Source organism: Neofelis nebulosa, chromosome 8 (genome assembly GCF_028018385.1).
Source record: "Neofelis nebulosa isolate mNeoNeb1 chromosome 8, mNeoNeb1.pri, whole genome shotgun sequence".
Taxonomy (NCBI): Eukaryota; Metazoa; Chordata; class Mammalia; order Carnivora; family Felidae; genus Neofelis; species Neofelis nebulosa.
In genome coordinates, this window is record NC_080789.1 from 65,938,858 (window position 1) to 65,964,606 (window position 25,749).

Here is a 25,749-nt window from a genome sequence, read left to right on the forward strand (position 1 = left end):
CCCCGCCCCCGGCGCGGAGAGCCTGGCCCCGCCCCCGCGCCGCCAGGTCCGGGGGCCGCCCACGGGGGGCGGGGCGCGGGGCGCGCCTGCTCCGGGCTCTGACTGGCGGCTCCAGCCGCCCAAGTTCGGCTGCTCCGGAGGCCAGAGCGCGCGTCCCGGGCCAGCGCCGCGCGCGCCGGCAACTCTCCTGCCTTCTTGCCCTTCCCGCCCGGCCGCCTCCAGACCTGGGCGCGTCGCTTCCCGGCGTTAGCCGTTCGGCTGGCGCGTCCGTCCCGCACGGGCGCTCGGAGCGGCTGGATCCCGTGCGCTCGCTCCCAGGACCGGGGGGCTGGACCGACGTATTCATTCTGACTGTAGGGGTATCTTTGCACCTCACAAAAAAGTTTTTTTTATTCGTTGAGTACTTGTGTTTAACACTTTTAAATTCATTCGTTGGGTAAGTATTTGTTGAGCATCTGTTATGTGCCAGGAACTGTTCTGGGCACTGGGCAAATGGCAGTTAAAAAAAAAAAAAAAAAAGCAACCAGATCCGTTGAAATTCCTGCCCTCTTACGTGCTTCTCACGTGAGCCTGAACTTTTAAAGATTAGGTTCCCACCGAGCGATGAAAGGAGAGGGGGGCAATCATTTATAGGCGTTAAAGATGTGAGCTAAATACTGTGTTGCCCACGCGGATAAGGGAATTACAACCCAAAGCTATTTAGTGAATATGCAGAAGGTCTCAGGGCTACTAACTGACAGGGCTCCTGCCCGAAAGGGAGATGCACCTTCTCTCCAAAGCCTAGATAGAAATGCTTCCATTTTCCTTTATTTGTCAACACTTTGCTGAGCCTGTGCTCTGTACTTGGTGCTGTGCTGGGTGCTGGTGATTCAAAACTCTGAGCCGGGTCCCTGCTTGCAAGGGGCTTAGAGTCTACCGGGGAGAGGTAGAATACACTACCAACAGGAAGCAGAATTCCTAAATTAAAGGAGACAAATGGGAGGAAAGGAAGAAGGATTCATGGCGGGGGGCATTGTAGAGAGGAGCTTCATTGGGGGCCTAGTCCTGTGGTTTTCAAACTTTATTACTAAGACCTCTGTGCATAGTAGAAGTGGTCAGAGTTTCCATAAACTTATCAATCACATTTTATTTTAATTTTTTTTATCTTTTTTTAAATTAGGTATTTCTTAGAATACGTAGGCATCTATTTTAAAGGATCAAATAATTGTATGAGATTTGTTCATAAAAACCGCAGAGCCCTGCCTCCAGCATCTCTCTCTGCCCTGAGGCAGCCATTTTTAGCTCTTTTAAGCTGTTTCTTTTGGCATTACCTTCATTACCCTGGCCCTCCTTCAGCTGCATCCCTCCCAGGGTGAGGAGTCCAAGGGGGCATGCCTATCCAAAGCCCACTTACCCCCTTATAGGCCATATTCTGAATATCTGGAACCCTGGATTTCCCTGCCCAGCTTACTTCCTTGCTGATGATGTAGGCACCCCTAGTCCTGAAGGGTAGCCAAGGGTCAGTTACTTGAGCAAAAAGCAAGAGAGGCATGAGCACAAGCTGAGGTCTCCACGGGATCCCGTGTGAGGCTCTCTCAATGTAGGACAGAGGCAAGGGCAGAGGAAAAGAGTGAGGCAAGAGCTAGGGGCTGGGGGCTGCTGTTTTTTAGACTAGAACTCTGAGAATTCCAAAAATTCTAATTTAGAACATGTCTTTCCAGGTCCTTATGAAAGTACATTGGTAAAGTTAGGCATTTAAAAAAAAATTGTTTTAATGTTTATTTACTTTTTGGGAGAGAGAGAGCGTGAGCACGAGCTGTGGGGGGGGGGGGGTTGGCGCAGAGAGAGGGAGACACAGAATCTGAAGCAGGCTCTAGGCTCTGAGCTGTCAGCACAGAGCCTGATGCAGGGCTCGAACCCAGAAACCGTGAGATCATGACCTGAGCCGAAGTTGAACGTTTAACTGACTGAGCCACCCAGGTGCCCCCTAGAAGGTATTTTATTTAACAGTTTGTTAGCTTAATATGTAACGTTAAAATATTTGAGTAATTTTCCCATTTGTACTCTTGTCCCAGCTCCCGCAAATAATAGAGGCAGATTGGAGGATTTAACTTTTTTCCCTTCAGATCTCCTCCCCTGCCCACTGATACCTCATTCTCATCTCCCATCTGTCAAATTTAATTCAATAATTTTTGTTAGTTCAGTTTTCAGTTTTCACCGTACTGACTTCATATGGTACTTTGAGTTGAGTCATGTAAAACACTTTGATTACTCTTCCTCTCTTGAACAACTTTTGATTTTTCCTGGGATTAATAATTATCTTGGGTTTTTTTTCATTTGTTTATGTTTTCTTTTCTTTCTTTCTTTCTTTCTTTCTTTTTTTTTTTTTTTTTGAGAGAGAGAGAGAGAACATGTGAGCAGGGGAGAGGGGGAGAGAGAAAGAGAGAGAGAGAGAGAGGGAGAATCCCCAGCAGACTCCACACTCAGGGTGGAGACCAATGTGGGGCTTGATCCCACAACTATGAGATCATGACCCGAGCTAAAATCAAGAGTCAGTTGCTCAACTGCCTGGGCCACCCAGGCACCACTCATTTCTTTATGTTTTCTATGTATTTATCACAAACTCTGCCCCCAAATCCTCACCTAGTTGGCCGAAATCTCTTCTCAGACTATGTAGACACAGCAGAAATTCTATCAGCTTCATCTTCTTTTTTTTTTTTTTTTTTTTTTTTTAATTTTTTTTTTTTTTTCAACGTTTATTTTATTTTTTTGGGACAGAGAGAGACAGAGCATGAACGGGGGAGGGGCAGAGAGAGAGGGAGACACAGAATCGGAAACAGGCTCCAGGCTCTGAGCCATCAGCCCAGAGCCTGACGCGGGGCTCGAACTCACGTACCGTGAGATCGTGACCTGGCTGAAGTCGGACGCTTAACCGACTGCGCCACCCAGGCGCCCCTCAGCTTCATCTTCTTGAAGATATCTCTGCAGAGTCTTCTGACCTACTCCAATCTGAGTGTTTATCATCAACCCTTGCTACACAGTGGGCAACCTGGCATCTCCTCTGTCATCTTCTTGGCCTTGTCTTTAAACTTTAAATATATTTTATCTGTTCTTAAAACAGTTTAAATTTTTTTTTTAACGTTTTTTATTTTTTATTTTTGGGACAGAGAGAGACAGAGCATGAACGGGGGAGGGGCAGAGAGAGAGGGAGACACAGAATCGGAAACAGGCTCCAGGCTCCGAGCCATCAGCCCAGAGCCCGACGCGGGGCTCGAACTCACGGACCGCGAGATCGTGACCTGGCTGAAGTCGGACGCTTAACCGACTGCGCCACCCAGGCGCCCCAAAACAGTTTAAAAATATATACACTCAAATGTCCTACGTATTAAATTTTGGAGTTCATCAAAACAGCCTTGTTGAACTTGAATGATTTTATAACACTGAGATATCATGAAATTGAATCTATAGATGTACTCTAGTAAGATTTGCTTTTATCTGTTTTAGACAGTGAGGTTCTACAAAAGGCTTTGCTTGGAAAAGGAGGTTGATTTAAAACAAAAAAAATTTTTTTTGAAGTTTATTTATTTTGAGAGAGCAAGCGGGGTAGGGTCAAAGAGAGAGGGGTGAGAGAGAATCTCAAACAGGCTCCACACTGTAAGTACAGAGCCCGATGCAGGGCTCCAACTCATGAGCTGCCAGATCATGACCTGAGCTGAAATCAAGAGTCAGACGCTTAACAGACTGAGCCACCCAGGTGCCCCAGTTGGCTGCTTTTTAAAATAAAAAAAAGTTTGCAAACATCTTTCCTGGACTAGTGATCACTTAAGTGTGGCTCTTAAACTATGGTGAAGGTGTTGCTGCTGGCCACAGAGCTGCACGGGAGAGGAACTTGGAAGAGGGGGCATCCTAGTGGGAATGAAAGTAGGGAAGACTTGTCATCTGAGAGAAGAGAAAGATTTATTTCCTCACACCCTCCAGTTCCCTCCTGACTAACTTCTAGCCCTTTTTACTACTGTCTGCCTATAGTCCCTCCACAGTCTTGGGCATTAGAAAACATGGTATTTTAAAAAATCAGCTTTATGAGGTATAATTTACATATAACAAAACTCACCAATTTGAAGTGTACAATACAGTAAATTTTCACACACGTACACAGTCATGTAACCACCACCATAATCCCAACATAAAACATTTTCTTCACTCAGAAACTTTCTTTGTGCCCCTTTGCAGTCAATCTCTTCCCCCTTGTCTGGCTCCTGGCCTCTCCTGATCTGGTATTTGTCACTATAGTTTTGTCTTTCTAGAATTTCGTATAAATACAATCAGTTTGTAGTAGTTTGTGTCTGCCTCTTTTCACTTAATACAGTGCTTCTGTGATCATCCATGTGGCTGCCTCTATCAGTAATTCATTCCTTTTCAATGTGAACTAGTATATTTCACTGCATAGGCAGACTACAATTTGTCCTTTCACAAGTTGGTAGCCATTTAGGTTGTTTGCAGGTTTATGCTTTAACAAATAGAGCTGCTTATGAATATTTGTGTATAGGACTTTGTGGACATATGTTTTTACTTCTCTTGGGTAAATACTTAGGAGTGGGATTGGTGGATTGTATGGTAATGTGTATTTAACTTTTTAAATAACTGCCAAACTGTTTTCCAAAGAGGCTGTACCATTTTTCATTTTTCACCAGCAATATACAAGGGTTTCATTTTCTCAGCATCCTCCTCAACACCTGGTATCGTCATACTTTTTATTATATGGCTCATCCTTCTCAGATTTTACATCTGGTTCTGGTTTTAACTTGCATTTCCCTAACAACTGATGATATTGAGAATCTTCTCATATTTGTAACACCATTGTACATCTTAGCTAGTGACATGTCTACTTAAATCTTCTACCTGTTTTAAAAACTGGCGTATTCTTCTTCTTGTAATTATTGAGTTGTAGTGATTTTTTTATATATCCTGGGTACAAGTCTTTTATCAAATATATGTTTTGCAAATAATTTTTTTTCTAGTCAGTGGCCTCCGTTTTATTTTCTCTTATGTCCATGTGTGTGGTGTATATTGGATATTTTTCTTGTAACATTTTTGTCTGGTTTTGGTAGCAATATAATGCTAACCTCAAAAAATGATTTGAAGGGCTCCTGGGTGGCTCAGTGGGTTAAATATTCAACTCTAGATTTCAGCTCAGGTCATGATCTATCGGTTCGTGGGTTCGAGCCCTGCCTCGGTCTCTGCACTGACAGCAAGGAGCCTGCTTGGGATTTTCTCTCTTTCCCTTTCTCTCTGCCCCTCCCCAATGAGTGCGCATGCTCTCACTCTCCCTCTTGATAAATAAATAAACTAAAAAAAAATGATTTGAGAAGTGTTCCCTACTGTTCAGTTTTCTGGAAGCAGTTTTATAAAATTGTATTTTTTTTCCCCTTGGCAAAAATTAAGCCATCTGGGGCTGGATTTTTCTGCAAGGGAAAGGTCTTTAATTACAAATCCAATTTCTTTGGTAGATATAGGGTTTTTCAGGTTTTTTATTCTTTTATGAACTTTGATAGGTTACATCTTACAAGGATTTGTCCATTTCATTCAACTTACCAACTTCCTTTCCATGAAGTTCTTTCATAATACTCATTATTTCCACGTAGAGTCTGTAGTGATGTCCCCTCTCTTATTCCTGTTATTGGCAACTGGTGTCCTTTTCTTTTTCCTGGTACAATCTGGTTAGCGTTTTATCTGTTTTATTAATATTTCAAAGAGCCAAGTTTTGGTTACATTGATTTTTCTCCGTTTTTGTTTGTTTGTTTTCCATTTTGTTGATTTCTACTCTTATCCTTATCATTTCCTTCCACTTATTTTGGGTTTCTCTTTTCTTCCTTTTCTAGTTTCTCCCTCTAAGCACTGCTTTAGCAGCATCTCACAGATTTTGATTTTGATTTTGATTTACCAAATTTTGTCATGTCATTTTCACTCAGTTCACAATATTTCATAATTTTCCTTGTGATTTCTTTTTTACTCATGTTGTTTAATTTACAAACATTTGGAAATTTTCTCAATTACTGATTTATAGTTTAATTCCATTGTGGTCAGAAAATATATTTTGTAGGATTCTAATTTTTATAAATTTATTGATACTTGTTTTAAGGCCCAGATTATTGTTCCATATGCATTTGGAAATAACATGTGTCCTGCTGTTGTTGGATGATGTGTTCTATAAATGTCAATTTAGTCAAGTTGGTTGATAGCATTTTTCTAATTTTTTTTTTTAATGTTTATTTTTATTTTTGAGACAGAGAGAGACAGAGCATGAACGGGGGAGGGTCAGAGAGAGGGAGACACAGAATCTGAAACAGGCTCCAGGCTCTGAGCTGTCAGCACAGAGCCCGACACGGGGCTCGAACTCACGGACCGTGAGATCATGACCTGAGCCGAAGTCAGCCGCCCAACCGACTGAGCCACCCAGGCGCCCCGATAGCATTTTTCAAAACCTCTCTGTCTTTATTTATTGTTTTCTACTCCTACCAGTTCCTACAAGAGAAATGTTGAAATCTCTAACTATAATTGTAGATTTGTCCATTTCTCCTTTCACTTCTATTTTTTTGCTTCATATATTTTGAAACTCTGTCATTAGATGCATGTACATCTAGGATTATATCCCCCTTTATTAATTGTCACCTTTATCATTATGGAATGTCCCTCCCTTTTTATCTTTGCTAATATTTCTTTTTTTTACGTTTGTTTTTGAGGGAGAATGAACAGAGTGAAGCAGAGGTAGAGAGAGAGGGAGACAGAGGATCTAAAGCAGGCTTTGTGCTGACAGCAGAGAGCCCAGTGTGGGGCTGGAACTCACGAACCACAAGATCATGACCTGAGCCAAAGTCGGATGCTTAACCGTCTGAGCCACGCAGGTGCCCCACTAATATTTCTTATTCTAAACTCTGATATTAATATAGCCACTCCAACTTTCTTTTTGATTAGTATTAGCATGGTTTACCTCTTTCCATCCTTTTACTTTTAACCTATGTGTTTTTTTTATTTAAAGCATGTTTTTTTTTTAAACATTTATTTATTTTTGAGAGAGAGACAGAATGTGAGCAGGGGAGGGGCAGAGAGAGAGAGAGAGAGAGAGGGAGACACAGAATCCAAAGCAGGCTTCAGGCTCTGAGCTGACAGCTCAGAGCCCAACATGGGGCTCAAACTCACCAACTGTGAGATCATGACCTGAGCCAAAGTCGAATACTCCACCTACTGAGCCACCCAGGCGCCCCAGTTTCCTTTCTTTTTTTAAGTTTATTTTGAGAGAGAGAGAGAGGACGTGTGCACGAGCAGGGGAGGGGCAGAGAGAGAGGGAGAGCAAGAGAATCCCAAGCAGGCTCCACACTGCCAGCAAGGAGCCGGATGCAGGGCTGAACTCATGAGTGGTGAGATCATGACCTGAGCCCAAATCAAGGGTCCAACACCTAACCAACTGAGCCACCCCAGTGCCCCTAAAGTGTGTTTCCTATAGATAGCACATAATTGATTCTTGGGGTTTTCTTTCTTTTTTTAATTTTTTTTTTAACGTTTATTTATTTTTGAGACAGAGAGAGACAGAGCATGAACAGGGGAGGGGCAGAGAGAGAGGGAGACACAGAATCTGAAACAGGCTCCAGGCTCTGAGCTGTCAGCACAGAGCCCGACGCGGGGCTCGAACTCACGGGCCATGAGATCATGACCTGAGCCGAAGTCAGACGCTTAACTGACCGAGCCACCCAGGCACCCCAATTCTTGGGGTTTTCTTAATTGAACCTTATAATCTCTATCTTTTAATTGGCTTGTTTGGGTCATTTATATGTAATCTAATTATCAATATGATTGGGTTTAAAAGAAAGAAGGAAAAAGGGGAAAAAAAAGAAAGGACCTCAGATTGGGAATCAGGAAATCAGAGTAAAGTCCTGACTCTGTACTTCTCAGCTCTGTAACTTTAGGTAAATCTCTTAAGTCCTCTGAACCTTAGCTGGCTCATACATGAATAAGTTGTTTGTAAATTACAACATGCTCTGAAATCATAAGGGATTAAAGGGCCATCCAGTTCAAGATGTATAGATAGAAAGGTATCCGTAAACCAGGGTATGAGTGCCTCAAAGACAAAACTAGATCTCATTCATTTATGTATTTCTAGCATCTAGGACCAGGCTTGGCATGTAGAATGTTACCAATAAGTGTTTGTTAAGTGAAAGAGGCAATAAAAGAATTAACTTTAAATATATGAATGAAGGATGGTATATGAAAGATGGGTGTCAGGTGACAAGTTATTAAGTGGCCATGGCACTGCTAAGAACTGAACTTACAATATTTAATTCCTTATCTGTTAAATGGGGATAATTAAAAAAAAATTTTTTTAATGGTTATTTTTTGAGAGAGAGAGAGAAAGAGTGTGAGCAAGGGAAGGACAGAGAGAAAGGGAGACACAGAATCTGAAGCAGGCTCCAGGCTCTGAGCTGTCAGCAGAGAGTTCGACACAGGGCTTGAACTCATGAACCATGAGATCATGACCTGAGCCAAAGTCGGACGCTCAACCAACTGAACCACCCAAGCGCCCCTAAATGGGAATACTTTTAAATAGCATGGAAGAATAATTTGCATTATACGTACCTATTCTTACATATGCGTTCATTCAGCAAGTGTTTATTAAGTGCCTACTGTGTGCCAGGCTTGGTTCTAGGTTCTGGGCATATAGCAATGTCCATTTTAAACATTTGTTTTTAAAAGCCATCTTGCAATAATGGTCACCTTCAGTAAGTAAAAGTGCAGATTGACCCTTGACCCCTGGTGCAAATGCAAACATATTATCGTTAGTTATTGACTGGCTTTAATTTTTAAAAACTTCTCTTTGGGAAAAGAACATTTTCTAATTGCTTTTTCTTATTTTTAGCCATTAATATTTAGTTTGGTAGAAGAACATTTAATTACTTAAAGCAACAGGTCAACTTAATGTATATTAGTGATGGATAAAAAGCTAGATAGCCAAGCAGATAGATGACAAGGAGCCATTCTTCTAATCTAACTGATGATGTCACTGGAGAAAAGGTCAGTTGGAACCTGATGTCTGGCAGTTACAGGGAGCTGTGGCTAGGCAGGATACTCAGGAACTGCCCTGGAGCCCTTAACCCCAAAGCAGCCAGTATCACGTGTCCAGGTCTGTGTACCAGAGACACAGGACATCTTTGCGAATGACAGGGTGATCCAAAATGGAGAAAAACAGGCCCCTACAGTTGGTGACCCCTGCATCAGTCAAAGCCATCATCTCAAGGATTGAGGCTGCCCAGCTAACACGGGCTCAGGAGGTAACACCTGAGATAAGGGGGTCACCCTTCTTTTGGGATCTGATGTGGAGACTGAGAACTGATCCCAGATTAGGACAAGATTCCAGCTCTGGGCCCTCAGGGTTCCTGGCGTCTTCAACAGGCTGGATTTGCAAACAGATTAATTCAAAATTCCAACTCTTTGACTTGGCCTCTGCAGGGCCGGCTGGAATCGAACCAGCCCTCTGAGGCAGGGCTGGGCACAGGAAGGGAACAGCCCATAAGGAAGCCCTAGGATGGTCCTACCACTATGTGGTAGGTCTTAGCAGGGCAAGAGGAAGGGCCCAGAGTTCTTGATTGAGGTCTGTTCGGGCAACCTGTCAGAATCCTTCAAGCTAAGCCCTAGAAGCTTACAGAGAAATAGCCAAAGGCTGAAATCACCCTGCCCATGAGCCTCTAGTACCTCTGATCCTAAAGGTTTCTTAGGGCCTCATTTTTCCAGTCTGTTGCCTCTGGATCCTTGTGAGATATCCAGAAGTCCCTAGAAAATTTTGAAATTCTGAAGGAATTGTTTGCCCTGGATATTTAGTATTCTTTCCCTTCCTGACTTGGTCTTAATCATCAAAGTGACATTAATAAGAGCTAACACTTATTTTATGTGCCAGGCACTGTCTTAAGTGCTTTACAAATATTAGTTCATTTAATCTTTAGAAGAAACTCTGTGACATTGATATATAATGATCCCCACTTTAGAAGTAAGAACACTAGAGCCCCAATAGGTGAACTGACTTGTCTGAGATCACACTACCAGAACCTGGTATCTGGCTTTAGAGTTCACACCCCTAAACACTACAATCTGCTGCCTCCCATATAGGATATTTCTTCCCAGCTCTCAGACATCTTGGACAACGTCAACTGTGTCATCAACAGCTTCCAGGAAGAATTAGGATATGATTTAAAAGAAAAGGCAAAACCTGACCAGATGGAGCAAAAGGGCAAGAACAGATTCATCTTACTGGAGAAAATTGCCTCCTTCTCTGAAGATGCTAATACTAAAGAGAAGCACTTGTATGAAATTCTCCGCTGGCTGGGTGACTGGGGTGAGTTTGTAGACTGGCTGCCTCAGGGCGGGCCGCTTCCCCACTGACTTGGTCCCACACTGGCTCTTGGCTCCTCCTTTCCCCACCCCAGGTCAACTCTCACTGGGAGGAAAAAGCAGGGCAGTTGGTGGGTTGCCAAGGGAGCAAAAGACACACTCCAGTGAGATATTCCCTTGCTTCTGTCACGGCAATCATCTCCACTCACCAGAGGGGCAAACATGTAATAGTCCAAAACCTAGTAGATTGTGACATTAGCTGCATGTGTGATGAAGCCTGTCATAGGTCCATTCTGACATCTCATCTATCAGCAGGGTTGAAACTAAATTCAAATCCATGCTAGCTATATTTTTAAATTTTTCATACTTATTGAGATGTAATTGGCAAATAACATTGTGTAACTTTAGAGTGTACAATGTGATGATTTGATGCATGTATATGTTATGAAATGATTATCACAATAAGGTTAATTAACACATCTGTCACCTTACAAGTTACCCCCCCTCTTTTTTTTTCTGGTGAAAACATTTAAGATCTACTCTCTTAGCAACTTCCAAGTATACAATACAGTATTGTTAGTATAGACACCACATTGTGTATTAGATCCCCAGAACATTTTAATTTTATAACTGAAATTTTGTACCCTTTGGCCAATAGCTCCCCATTTCCCCCACCCCCCCAGCCCTTGGCAACCACTGTACTCTCTGTTTCTGTGAATTCAACTTTGTGTGTGTGTGTGTGTGTGTGTGTCTGTGTGTTCAGCTTTTTAGATTCCACATATAAGTGAGATCATACAGTGTTTGTTTTTCTGCATCTGACTTATTCCACTTGGCATAATACCCTCAAGGTATATCCCCTTGGTCACAAATGGCAGGATTTCCTTCTTTATTATGATTTACTAATATTTCATTGTATACACCACATTTTCTTTAACCATTCCTCCACTGACTGACACTTAGTGTGTTTCCACATCTTGGCTTTTGTGAATGATGCTTCAATGAACGTGGCCATGTAGATATCTCTTGGAGACAGTGATTCCATTCCCTTTGGATATATACCCAGAAGTGGGATTGCTGTATCATATCACAATTGTATTTTTAATTTTTAGAAGAACCTTCATACTGTTTTCCAAAATGGTTGTACCAATTTATATTCCCACCAGAAGTACACAGGGGTCCCCTTTACTCCGGGTTCTCATCAACACTTTTTATCTCTTGTCTTTTTCATAATAGCCATCCTATCAGGAATAAGGTAATATCTCATTGTGGTTTTAATTTGTGTTTCCCTGACAATTAGTGATGTTGATCTCCATTACCTGTTGGCTATTTGTATGTCTTCTTTAAAAAACAGATCCTTTGTCTTTTTTTTTTTTTTTTTTTGCACATACGTATTTAATCACAGTGTTGAAAGGAATTGTAAATATAATCTGGCTTAACATCCTTAATACTACAAATGAGAAAATTAAAAATAACAAAATAAGTGCTTCCAAATTGGTGTCATTTTAAATTCATCATCTCTAATGTTAGTGTGCCCTCAAAATATCTCAGGATATTTGTTTTGGTATTTGTCTGGTACTGTTGGCCCCTGCCTCCTGCTCTCACTCTCTTCAGTGTCACTGACCGTTGTCACATTGACTGAACTTCCTTTCCAACTTCAGGAGACACCACACCCTTGTGGTTAAAATTACTGGCTGTGGAGGAGATGTGTCTGTCTCTACCATTTAGTAGATGCGTAAACTCAGGCAAATCATTTAATTTTTCTGGGCTGTCCTTTCCTCATCACTGGGGAGTTGGTCCTGCCCCAGCCAGGCCCACACTGACAGGTGTTTGGGAAAGTGCAGCGACCATGGACACATTTATCAGCACAGTGGGGGACACACATTTGCCTGCTTTCCTAAACTCCAGGGCGATGCTGAGATTTGCACCTATACATAGGTTTCTCCCCAAGTCAATAGGCTGTCTGATAACTGATTCTGTGCCGTGTACATTTAAACCAGTTCAAAATGTGTCATAGCTAGCACAGTAAATTTGATCAAAGGGATGTGGATATGACTCTTGCACAGTTACAACTAGCTACAAAGTAGCTACAATTAGACAGTTAAATTGCTGTCACTTGTCATGGGACCACTTTCTGGAAGCTGTGTACTTGCATCAAGAAGGAAAAGATCTCTGAGACCAGGCCAGCTTCCTTTTGTCTTTATCACATCTTGTGTGGCCTTTGCCCATTTTTTAAATTGGATTATTTGTTTTGTTTTGTTTCATTTGCTATTGAGTTGTATGAACTTCTTATTTTGGATATTAACCCTTTATCAGGTATACAGTTTGCAAATATTTTCTCCCATTCTGTAGGTTGCCTTTTCATTTTATTGATCTTTTCTTTTACTGTGCAGAAACTATTTAGTTTGATATAGTCCCACTGGTTCATGTTTGCTTCTGTTACCTTTGCTTTTAGTGTCATACCCAAAAAATCATTGCCAAGACCAATGTCAAGAAGCTTTTTCCCTATGTCTTCTTCTAGGAGTTTTATGGTTTCAGGTCTTACATTTAAGTCTTTAATCCATTTTGAGTTAATTTTTGTGAGTGGTGTGAGATAGGGGTCCTATTTCATTCTTTTGCATGTGTATGTCCAGGTTGACCAACATCACTGTGAAGAGCCATCCTTTACCCATTGTGTATTCTTGGCTCCCTTGTCAAATACTAATTGTCCATATATGCATAGGTTTATTTCTGGGTTCTCGATTCTGCTCCATTTATCTACGTATCTGTTTTTATGCCGATATCATATTGTTTTGATTATTATAGCTATGTAATATAGTTTGAAATTGGGTAGTATGATGCCTCCAGCTTTGTTCTTTGTCTCAAGATTGCTCTGGCTATTTGGCGCCTTTTGTGGTTCTATATGAATTTTAGGATTTTTTTTTCTGTTTTTTTTTTTTTTTCTGTGAAAAATGCCATTGGGATTTTGATAGAGATTTCATTGAATCTGTACATGGCTCTAAATGGTAGTATGGACATTTTAAACAATATTGATTCTTCCAATCCATGAAGGTGGAATATCTTTCCATATATATGTGTCTTCAGTTTCTTCCATCAATGTCTTATAGCTTCCAGTGTAGAGATCCTTCCCTGGTTAAATTTATTGCTAAGTATATTATTGTTTTTGATGCTGTTGTAAATGGGACTGTTTTCTTTCTTTTTCAGATAGTTTATCATTAGTTTATAGAAATGCAACTGATTTTTGTATGTTGATTTTGTATCCTGCAACTTTACTGAATTTGTTTATTAGCTCTAACAGTTTTTTGATGGACCACACCGGGTGTTTTATAGAAGAATCCATGGGTGATATTCATAGTACTTAATGACCCTTACTGCATGGGCCAAACAGCCCTGATGCCAGCTGTAAACAACTGGTATAGCCATTTGAGTGTGGACCAACTATACCCCGTCCTGGACCAGGTGCTGCCCCTGTTAGCATCACTGTTGCGGCATCGTGAGACCTTAGGCTGCTATGGGGTTGGGTGGACGCTGCAGTGTTGGAGTGAGATGGTATAGGGATGTGCCCTACCCCCTTCACCCTGCCCTGCCTCCAAGGAGCTCATAGTTCTATGATCCTTCAGCTGCCCCCAAGAACTAAGTAGGCTTTTCACTCCAGTTAATTCATTTAATTGTCCAGATACTGAACTAGGCAATGGAGATAGAGCAATAACAAGGCAGACACATCCCTAGCCTTATAGTTAAACAACAATACTGTTTAATGTCTATTGTACGTTTTCGACACAGCAGGCTTCACGTTAATCATTTCACATGCATTATCTCATTTAATCCCCACCCAACCCTTTTACAGGCATGGATGCTGAGGCTCAGAGAAGTAAGTGATTTACCCAACATCATGCAGTTATTAAGAGGTGAAACTAATCCAACCTCAAAGCCTCCTGCTGGAACCCCTGTGCTATAGGACTACTTGGGGCTCCCTAGAGGACAGATTGCACTCAGTCTGCATCTCCCACTCCCTCTCTAGGTGACAGTCTGACCTATGAGCTCAGGAACAGGAAGTGTAAGGAGGAAGAGGAAGCCCTGGATGAATGGATTGAGGTGATGGAGAAGGTATTACCTCTCTCTCTCATTGCCACCAAAGGAGGCATCGAATCTCTCACTTCCCTTTGTTCCACTCTCATTGAAGGACAAAAGCAAAGGACACAAAGTAGGTTCCAGGAACACCTGGGAAGGGGGGTTGAATGGGGTGGATGCCATCTCAGGAAAAGAGGTCACATGCCAGCACCTGTGGGGTCTTTCTGACTCTCCTCCATAACAAAAGCCTTATCTGAGATGGAGAGGCAATAGTGAGGGGTTGGGGTGTTTAACCCAAGCTGAGCACTGAGCAGTTCTAAGCAATCCCTTAGGGCTAGAGGGAGGGGTAATGGGGAGACAGGTCCCTGTTGGTACTCTCTGGAGCTGTAGCCTCATGCAGGTCCCGAGAATCAAGGCTAGTAGGCCAAAAAGGCTGGAATTTGTAGCTACAGCCCAAAGAACATCTTTTCCTTACTCCAAATCCAGCTGTAGAGCCTAGAAGTCTGGCGAGACTCAGCCAGATGCCCTTCCAGGATCTTCTTAATTGTGGCTGCTCCAGGAATGGTCAGTCAACAACATAGTTCAACCTTGAAATTTTACTCCTGTCAACACTAGAAGGAACCTGAGATTATCTAACTCCTCCTACGCTTTGTAGATGAGAACATTAAATCTCAGAGAAGAGAAAGGACTACAAAACAAAACAAAACAAAACAAAGCAAAAATCTGTGGCAAAACCAGACCCCACGCTTAGGTTTTCTGGCTTTTTAATCTTACTCAAGAATATGGGCTTCACAGTCAGATGGACCTGAGGTTGAATCCCATGTGCCAATTTCTGACTGTGTGACTTTGGACAAGTTACTTGATCTTTCTGAACCTCACTTTCTTCATATACAAAATGAGGAGCACCCGCCCACTTGCAGGGTTCCACTGGGTGTAAGTCATCTGGCACCATGCTTAGAACATGCTCAGAGCTTAAGAAACAATGTGTTTCACCATTGACTCTCATGGCCAGACTCCTTATCAATCAAGCAAGATTGATAGTTGGGGGAGGGATGAAGCAGGGAAAGGTGGATAAGGAGATAATCTCTCCTACAATCCTTACCATGTTATATCTTGAAGTATAGTAATTTGTATATATTTCATAGCTAGATTATAAACTCCTGGATGGCAAAGACTGTGTCTTATTAGTTTCTTTTTAGGGATTAGTTATTAAGCACTTACTAGATACCTGGGACTGTGCTTGCCGCTAAACATGCATAATCTAGTGAAATCTTACAAGTAGATGCTTTGGTTGGTTATCCCCATTTTTTAGAAACAGAGGCACTAAGAAGTTAGGAAACTTGCCTAACGCAAGTGGTAAGGATGGGATTCAAGTCTAAGTTATCTGATTCCAGAATTCAAGCTCTGAACCACATGACCTCTCTGACAATATTAGCTAAATGCTAGTTTGACTTCAGTGCCGTTTAATTTCCATATCCCTTTAGCTCCTCACCCAAAGGTAGCCAGTGTTTTTTCTGTTAGTGATGTTCACTGAATGGGCAAATGACTGGATGATCCAAGATAATCACTCCAGCAGCTCTACATATGGTAGATCAAGGGGATACAACTATAATCGTGATCCAGCCCTGAGGAGCTGAGGTCTATGAACGGGTTTGAACATAGTGCACAGTCTGTGTTTATGTGCACTTTTCTGGGGAGAAGTTCCCCTGCTTTCATCGAACTACCAAAGGAGTTCATGACCCCCAAAATGGGAAATGACATTAGTCATTTAAAAACCCAACATATGAATAGTTGCAGAACCATGTGATAAATTCTCTACACAGTCTAATGGTAACAGGAAAGGGAAACAAAACTTCTCAGGTGGCCTGGAGTCTAAGTGCCAGGTAGGTTTCCAGAGTTTGGATAGTTGGCAATAGATAGCCAAACATGGATATTGAGTCTGGGAAGTAGCATGATTAGAAAAGTGACTTTACTCCAGGGAAATACATGAGATCAGAAGTACACTGAATTAGGGGCACCTGGGTGGCTCAGTCGGTCAAGTGTCCGACTTCGGCTCAGGTCATGATCTCGCAGTCCATGAGTTCGAGCCCTACGTCGGGCTCTGTGCTGACAGCTCGGAGCCTGGAGTTTGCTTCAGATTCTGTGTCTCCCTCTCTCTCTGTCCCTCCCTTGCTTGCACTCTGTTTCTCTCTCTCTCTCTCTCAAAAATAAATAAACAATAAATTTTTTTTAATATTTAAAAAAAAGAGGTACACTGAATTGAACTGAACTGAATTGAATAGTTTCAGGCCCATGGGCCCTGCAGGTGCTATGGAGCTGGCTCACCCTGACAGGTAAGCTCTGAGCAAGCTCTGCGCCTGGCAGAGATCTCTCCTGACAACATCTCCCCTGGCCTCACTTGTTGCCTCAGCTCCTTATTCTTGCCAAAGGCGTAAGAGAGTTGGATGGGAATTTGGCCAGGCAGGGTGTGCAGAATCAGTATAATTGTTGGGGCTCACGGGAGCTTGTTGCCTTTGTTCTGTCTCTCCTAGTATCCAAACACACCTTCTGGCAGGGCTGGTGGGAACAGAGACCCCCAAAATCTGCATCCTACCCTCAGCCACTGAGCCCAGAACAGATGCTCCAGGACAGTCATGCTACCTGCACGAAGGTCTCTGAGGTGAAGTCCATGCTGCAGGAGCTCCTGGACTCCACCATGTTCAACCAGGGGGAGGTCAGAGCCATCAGGTACATGTCTGCCATGGTAGAGAACCTCAACAAGGCCTTGACCCTCCAGCACAAAGAGAACAGAAGCCTGGAGACCAAATACAGGAACCTGAAAATAGAGATGACCAAAGAACTTAGCACCCAGAGGCTACACTTCCAGAATTCCCTCCAAGTTCTCCAGAGCAAGAGGGATGCCCTGCTAAAGCAAGTGGAAATTCTAGGGGGGAAATACCATGACCTTCTCCTGATAAAGCATGCCTTAGAGTTCCAGCTAAAGAAGGCTCAGTCTGCTAGAGATCAAGCAGAAGAACCGACCAAGATCTTGGTTGACTCCCTGGGGCCCCCTGAGAAAGAGACCCTCCCAGAGAAAGAAACAGTCATGAAGGAAACTCAGCAGGAACCCAAGAAGGAGCAGTGGTTTTCACTACTCTCCCCAGGTCCCATGGCCACAGCCTGGGACAGTGGTGCCAGGCCCTCAACATCTCAGCCACTTTCCACCATGACCATGTATTCGAGGATTGCGGACATGTACAGCACCAAGGACACCGAACATCTTCAGCCCATGATGCTGTCCTCGGTGGATCACAGGTCTCCTAAGATATGGGAAAGACTGGTGGCAGAAAGCCCAGGCCACTTCTTTCACCAAGTGAAAGACCAAAAGGATGTCCAGGAAGCATCCCAGGAGAAGGAAGGACTCCAAATTAAGCCCCACTTGAGGATGCAGCTGTCCCCAGAGAGCTCCAGGAAGGTGGCCTTGGAGAGCAAGGCGGAGCACTGGGAAGAAGAGCTCCGCTGGGAGAGGCAGAGGCAGCAGTGGCTGGAGGAGGAGGAGATGTGGCTGCAGCGTCAGAAGAAGTGGGCCCTGCTGGAGCAGGAACACCGGGAGAAGCTGCAACAGTGGAAGGTGGAGGAGGCGGCGAGGGAGCAGTGGCAGAGGTCGGGCCAGCAAGAAAAGGAGCAAGGGGGCCCATGGAGGGAGCCAGAGCCTCCAGGGGAGGGCACAGACAGGGTGCTCTTCATGACCACCAGGCAGTGGGGGAACTTGGAGAAGGCATCGCTGACACCTCCCTCAAGCCGGGCCCAGTCTGCTCACCAAGGCAGGAAGCACTTTCCCAGGTCCCCTAATACCCGGCAGCCTGCCCCCAGAAACCAGAGGAACACGAGTTCAGCCAAGTCTACCCAGAAACCGTGGACCTGCCAGGTTCCCACGAAGCCCAAGAAATCGGCCTCCTTTCCTGTCACGGGGACATCCATCCAAAAGGTGTCCCGGCCTCCTTTGCGTATCTCCTCAGTAACTCTCAAGGGGAAAGTATACCACATGGATGTGGAGGCACAGAGGAAGAATCTGCAGCTCCTGAGCGAGGAGGCTGACCTGGGGCTGCCCCACTACCTACGCACCAAGGCGCTGGATCTCACCACCACCACCATGGAGCTGAACGTGCTTCGGCTGCAGTGTCTGTGCCATAAGTACATCCGCTACAGACACTTCCAGAGCCTCCGGTAGGTACTCCCTGACACCCACACCAACTGCAGTGTGTGGGCAGAGACAAAACCCAAAGGGAGAGGAGGAGCACGCAGCAAATGGGAATGGAGAGTCACCCCAGACCTGGACAAGGTCCCCTGAGGGAGGGGGCTGGCAAAGGATGTCTGACCTTGGGCCTGGGGTGACCCTGGAGGTGTGGGAGGTCGGGCATTTACACATACACATTGCTCTTTCCCTAGTGGGTTTTTCCTCTGAGGCCACTTCCTTATTTCTTCCTCTCTTCCTATCGCACTGTCCCTAATGCACCTGATATGTTCCCCTGCTGGCCTTATTCTCTCTTTCTGTTTCCAGCCTGGCTCCAAGGCTCCTCACCTGCCACCACCTCCCACCTCTCTGCTCCCTGCTTTCCTGACTCTCAGCAACCTCTGTTTCCCTCCTTGCTGTCAGGAATTACAAACGCAGAGTCAACGCTGGTTACGAGACTTGGGGAGCAGACCCTTTCACCCACTAACTCCCTTACCTCATTTCCCAGACAAGAAGTGACCAACCACATACAAGTTATGCAAGAAACTGAGACTACCTACAAGACCCAGAACCTCTACACCTACCTGGAAAACATTGACCGCCTGCAGAACCTCTGGCTGCAGGCCTGGACAGACAAGCAGAAGGACCTGGAGGAGAAGCGCCGACAGTGCCTGAGCAGCATGGTGACCATGTTCCCCAAGGTGGGCCTCCCTCATTGGGGGGTCAGCACAGCTGGAAGGGATGTGAGCTGGTGGGGTGTAACTGGCAGCAGGGTAGCGGACAGGAAATAAGAGGGCAGGTTAGAGACTCTGAGCCAGGAAGAGGCAAAGGCTGGAGGCTCAAGCATAAGGAAGGGCAGCTTTCTGATTTTTTTATATGGGGAGAGTGGGAGAGAGAGGGGCCCTCAAACAGAACTGTAGAAGAAAGACTCTTCTGGAGAGAGAAGGCAGCTGGATCCTGTAGTCCCAACTTTATGCTCAAGTTCTCCCTCCCCCACGGGACCCTCTGCCCTGTTCCTGTGTGTTCTGGTTCCTCTACTGACTTAGTCACAGCTGTCCTTTTTACCCACATGCTGGGATCTCACTTTGCCTCTCTCTGTGGATGGTTCCTTTGGTTTCTAGATGCCAGGTCTCCTCTGATCACTTCCTGACCAAGGTTCCTGCCAGGTAAAATCAGTGAAACCCTGGTTGTCTGAAAACGTCTTTACGTAGTACCTTCACTCTTTTTTTCTTTTGTGTTTATTTTTTTATTTTTGAGAGAGAGAGAGAGGGAGAGAGAACACATGCACATGAGTGGGAGAGGGGTCAGAGAGAAAGAGAGACACAGAATCTGAAGCAGGCTCCAGGCTCCGGGCTGTCAGCACAGAGGCTCGAACCCATGAACCACGAGATCATGACCTGAGCTGAAGTCAGATGCTTAACCAACTGAGCCACCTAGGTGCCCCTAGTACCTTCTTAATTGACAGTTGGCCTGGATATGGAAGTCTAGGTTAGAATGCATTTTCCCTCTCATTTTTGACAGCACTTCTCATTGCCTTCTGGGTTTTGGTGTTGCTGTTGACAGTACAAAGTCACTCTGAGGCCTGATCTGTGGGTCTGCACTGTTTTTACTCTCTGAGGGCTAGATTCAGTTTCCCCTGCTAGCAGGGTCAGAGAAGTAGCAAGTGCTGACATGGTCCGCAGAGGACTAGCTGACCTCCCAGGGAATTAGAAAATCATAGCATTGGCTCAGAACCCATGGGGAATCCCCCCAAGTCTGGGGGAAGCCGTGTGCTGAGGGACTTAGTGTAAGTGCCTGTGTCAGGCAGTTGGAGAAGCCTTGGTCATGGGGCCATCTCCCAACTCAGTTTCCTATCACTTTGTACTAGTCCCAATCATCTCCTGTAGGTATCTTCACTTGTTAAGTTGTAGGTGTCTTGACTTGTTAACAACGGACTATATGACAATTCTTTGGGTGGCTAGAAGGGTTTCCCCAGCTCCTTACCCAGTGCCAGGGCAGAGGCTGGATACAAAAATACCCAGAGCATTCTAGGCACAACTTGGCCTCATGTTGTGAATCCTGAGTGCTCTCTCGAGTTCCAGCTGCTCTGGCTTCCTTTAGTTTTTTTCTTGCTGTTTTGCTCATTGTCCAGATTCTCCACAACAAAGGAGAAAACAGGAACTAACCTAGCAAATAATAATTCAAGGAATTTTTAGGGAATTTGATACTTGGGGGTTCTAGGGCTCTCTGATTGGAGGCATTCCCTGGGCCTTACCTTCTCTTCTTAGCCCTGAGTCAGGCTATGCCTCCTTCTGCTCTAGAGAGGGGATAAATTCCTGTCTCCTTGATGCCTCTCTGCTGGTGTCTCTAGCTCCAGCTGGAGTGGAACGTTCGTCTGCACATCCCTGTGGTCACCTCCACAAAGCCGAGGAAAAACAAGCCACCCACATCCTCTCTCCGGCACACTCACTCATGTGGCCCCTCCTGCAGGCAGCCTCCTGGGCACTTTCCATGCAAGCACTGGGAATGTGAGCCCCTGTGCATGGCTCGGTAGGTGCAGGGAAGCGGGTAGGCAGCCAGCTGGATGGGTGGGGAGATGGAGCAAGCTGGGGTGGCCAGACTGGGGAGACTGGGAGCTTGGTGAAGGCACAGGCAGGCAGAGTTCACCTCATGAGTTGTACGATGCCTGCCTTCTCAGCCGCCTTGCTCAGTTCTAGCCATTGGCCCAGATGGGTGGGCTCAGGAGCCAGCCCTATCCAGATAGGTTTCACATTGCAACTGAAAGACTCTGAGGACCCACATCTGAGAGCCTACAACCATTTCTGCCCTGAACATTGTTGGTCCAGCACCTGCCATTAGCCTGTCCATATAAACAAGCCTGATCCTTCCCACCGTGTGACCCCACCACCCAGGCTCAGAAAGAGATACCATGAGCCTCTGGGCAGTCAAGAAGACCCACATCCTCACCTAGCATGGCCCAGTGCAGAGCAGCCTCGAGGCATGTGCCTAGAAGAACAGAGGCTATCCCAGCACCCCTTCAGCAGCTCCTCAGCCAAAGGAGCCCCAGGTGAGGCTTAGAGTTAAGGGGAAGAGAGGTGACAGGATGGTGATAACAACTATTTGAGAGGGAAAGAAAACAAGTCCTGACGTTTTGGGCCTTATGGCTTTGGAGAGCTTGTTGTTTCTCAGTCTCCCTCTGTGTGTCTAACCCTTTATCTCTTTCTACACTTTCAACCTCCACACCCCAGACAACAGGATAACCAGATAGAAGCCATCTGGAAGACTGATGTGGCCTCCTCCAGTCACCCAATAGAAAAGAAGACTCCCCCCGGCCTGCCCTGGGACCAGCTAGGGGGGTGCCCAGACATTCCCCGGCTATTGACCTTGGATGTGCATTCCTCCTACCACAAAAGCTTGAGGTCCCTCAAGGCCCGGTAAGGTACAAGGTTGGATAGTTAATCTGGATTTGGAGAAACCTTCCCACCAAGGTCAGGGGCCAGAGTACACACTGACTCTGTCCAACCACCCAAGAGATCTCTTTCCAGACATTCATAACAACCTCATTTATTGTACCACATCAGACAGAGAGATGCTTACCTGCCTCGTTGGCCATCAGCTTGGGTCCCCATGCCACCCTTCTAGTTTTCTCAGAGGACTTTATGTAGTGTCTCAGAAGATCGCTACACAAGTTTTTTGAGCTGCATGTGAGTTTGTTGTTTTTTGAGCTGCATGTGAGTTGCTCAGGATGTGAATCTTGTCCTAGGCCTGAAGGTTGTTCTCAAGGAGAGCCAGGTAGAGGAATGGAGAGATGAAGGAGACCAAGAATCACGTGATGAACCTGAGACTCAGGCCTGGGCCTGTCTTTGGCATTCTCATTTCTTTACTGCCTTGGAGAATAGTTCGCAGGAACAGCAGCTGAGAGGAAGAGGCAGGACTCAGTAGGCCAACAAGAGGCTATTCCAGTTAGGAAGGTTCTGTTGAAGACTTAAGGCTCTTTCAAGGAGCGTTTTTAGATTTTTGCAGCAATCCCTGCTGCCTCTTATGGCCCTGGCCCTGCCCCAATTAAAGATCTCTGACAGGGAGAGGGTACTGATGGCTGCCAGTCTAGATCTAACCAGAATTAAGGCTGTAAGATACTGGTGCTGCCCCGTCCTCCAGACAGGGACTTAGGTGAGACAGGGTGGCATGGTAGCATCAAAGAAGGCTGGTCCTTGGCTCTGCTTCTGCTCTGAAGTGGGTCTGAGAGTCCCAGCTGGTACATAGATACCTGCTTTTCAGGTCCTGGAGAATTGCTAAGAGGTGTGTGTGCATCTGTGTGTGTGTATATGTGTGTGGTGTTGAGCTGGATAAAGCAAACAAAATTGATTGAGAGCAACCAAAACACTGTGGCAGAACTCAGTAACCAGAGGTCAACTGGGGCCCCGCCCCACTAAGATTTGGCTAAACTTGCCCAAGGTCCCCTATAGTAGATCTCTCGTCCCCGAGCTCCTCCTTTCTCTGCATCCCAGCTAGTGCCTGGGCTTTGCTTGCCATCTGTTTGAATCTGAGGCCCCAACCCTTTTGTTCTTCCCCACACATAATATGGGTACATAAATATCGAGAATACGCATTCCACTTAACCCCAAGCCTTTCATGATATTAGTATCTTTTTGAAAATTTAAGAGGATGTTGGGGAAAGGGATTCAGAATGAAAAGCGCCAAACAACAGCCTCTTTCTTCCCCCTCTCTCTGGCGTAACATGCAAAACTCAAAAACTCCTTCCTGTCTCATGCAGAGCTGTTCCACCCACACCCAGGCCTCCACTGGGATCTCAGCTTCAGGCTTAAGCACTTATCAAAATATTGTTCCCAACAAAGACAGCTTCCCCTTTCTAGGGGAATTTAGGTGAATACAATTTTCTTCCCCCCTGCCCCGCCCCCCGCTTTTTTTTTTTTTAACTCCATACAAGTTCATTCAGTTTATCATACTATCAGGTGTAGAGACAAAGCCCTGCTTCATCTGTCTTCTTGATCCACATCCCAGGTTGGCACTGCCTACCTGCGTGTCAGGCTGGTCCTGGATGGTTCAGTGTGGGAGCTCGCCATGTTGTCTTGGGACCCCGTTGTCATAAGATGGGAATCTGCCACTCTCTGATGAAAGTTCTCTGCCGCTGTCCAGGCTCCTGCTGCCTCAGGGATGGTGGCCATCCTGCTCTCTTTGTGAGTGCTCCGTGCATGTGGCCTCTGGAGACACACTCTGTTTCCATTCCCAGAGTGTACCTTCTCTTTGACCGCCTGCCCCTGCCTCATCACAGATGCTCACATCCACCTGCTGTGTGGTCTCAGGTCACTCACTTCTTTGTGATCCTGCCAGCCTCACCAGCTCCCCTGGCCCAGGTCACACCACCATCTGGTTTCCTAACTAGGACCAACTACATGCTGCCTGCCTGGAATGAACAGCCTGTCTCATCTACAGGCCACTGGGTGGCCTCTCAGAATATGGGGAAGGGCTATTCATCTTCTCTCTATGGTTTGGGACACTAGAAAGGCCATGTCCCTCAAAAGCCAGCAGACCCCCTTCTGCAAGAGCTTTCTCTGCTTTGTCTTACAAGCATCTCCTCTGGGCTCTGTCTGACAGGTAAGACAGCTGTGTGCCTGCATATACCAAACACTGTCTGCAGTTGGAGAAGGATCTTAATCCTGACTCTAACTGCCCTGCCCTCTGTTGCTCACGGCCTATTCCTGCACAGCTAACATACACGGTGGTTCACATGCATGGCCAAGATGCAGTGAGCACAGACTCGCACAGATCTCCAACATGCTGCAGACAGAGGAGAGGGCTTATTAAAACTTGGTTTTTGGGAAGGAGATTAGACGGGAGTGGAGAGGAAGGAACATGGATAGGAAGGAGCAGGGAAGAATGAAGGGAGGGAAGAGGAAATTTTCTGTGATATGAGACAAGAGGCAGGTCACAAGAAGAGAAGCAGAGCCCCTGGGATGTGGCAGGGAGGTTATGTTAAGCAGTTCCGCATCCAGGTCAAGTCCGGACGCAGCTCTGGACTGTCTCCCAGAGCTGACTAGGGAAGCTCTTGGGTGGGCCAGGTGGGCACACACATCCTGGGGCCTTGTCTCAGCTGCTCTCCAACCCATAACTGAATTAACTCTTTCAGTGTCTTGGCGACCAAAAGAAACGAATCCCGGGAAGCCCCAGATGAGTCAGCTGAGCTTGTTTGTAAAAAGTCAAATGAGTCTTTCCCTGGAACCGTAAAGCCAGAAGGATCAAGACAGTCTCAGTCCCCACTCCATCCATTAGTCGGTGATTCTCAAACTTCAGGGTGACTGAAAATCACATGGGAACTTGTTTCAAATGCAGGGTCCCAGCTGGTGTTTTTAAACAAACATCCTGGGCATTGCTAAGTAGTCCTAGAACTTTGAGAAACACCACTTCCCTCCTTCAGTCCCCAAACTGTACATTTTTAATAAAATAGAGGTGTGTTTCTTTTTAAAACTTTTTGTGTTGTTGCTGAAACCCACACTGAACTCAGTTTTGGAACCGGATCTATGACCATCTGGCCCCTGACCTGGACGCCAATCAGGGAGGATTCCCCAAGTGTCACCTCTGCCCTTTGGGAGCCACCAAGCCAGGGCGGCCACGATTAGTGCCTGGCACGCAGTAGGCACCAGTCATTTTTCAATTCATCAGAGACATGGACAAATAAGTAACTGATGTGCTGATGATTAGCAGGAAGGCTCAGAAGATAAGACCAAAAGGAAGTATCAAGTACCAGTCAGAGCCAGGTGTCACTGGGTAGGAGGCAAAGGCAGATAGGTCTCTGAGGAGTGAGGACAAAGGTGGAAGAAATGAAGACACAGAGGTTCCACCTCTAGATGGTGTGGTCTAAGGAGGCCATCTCTGGCAACTCTTCAATTCAAGCAGTTACAACACTGCTTTCGTGAATTGATTCAGCTCATGAGCACCTCTGTCCACCCTACTCCCCTGTAGCCCACAGCCATCTGCCTCATCTACCACTTGGCCTTCAGCCTCCCACTTTCCTCCACTGGCCCAGACACACCTGGCCTGGGGACATTGTCTAGGAAGTGACCCTGTCCTCAGAGAACCCGCAACCCAGTGATTCTGTTTATCAGGATTGGTGCCCA

The 25,749-nt window shown here is 45.5% G+C and overlaps 1 protein-coding gene across 5 annotated transcripts in view; it reads left to right on the plus strand.

The window, feature by feature from the left end:
* The first annotated feature begins 128 nt into the window (after positions 1-128).
* The window catches only part of FAM186B (family with sequence similarity 186 member B), a 30,412-nt gene continuing 4,791 nt past the window's right edge, over positions 129-25,749 (plus strand). Inside the window, exons 1-9 of one of the 5 annotated variants that reach the window (XM_058742871.1) lie at positions 129-353; positions 6,720-6,881; positions 10,132-10,357; positions 14,372-14,554; positions 16,953-18,627; positions 19,143-19,335; positions 20,985-21,163; positions 21,862-22,047; positions 24,762-25,099. In XM_058742871.1, the coding sequence (XP_058598854.1) occupies positions 10,240-10,357; positions 14,372-14,554; positions 16,953-18,627; positions 19,143-19,335; positions 20,985-21,163; positions 21,862-22,047; positions 24,762-24,930 (2,703 nt within the window). In that variant the 5' untranslated portion in view covers positions 129-353; positions 6,720-6,881; positions 10,132-10,239 and the 3' untranslated portion in view covers positions 24,931-25,099. Of the gene's footprint in view, positions 354-6,719; positions 6,882-9,047; positions 9,300-10,131; positions 10,358-14,371; positions 14,555-16,952; positions 18,628-19,142; positions 19,336-20,984; positions 21,164-21,861; positions 22,053-24,761; positions 25,100-25,749 lie in introns of those variants that run through there. The other 4 variants (XM_058742868.1, XM_058742870.1, XM_058742872.1 and 1 more) reach the window with 4 other exon arrangements.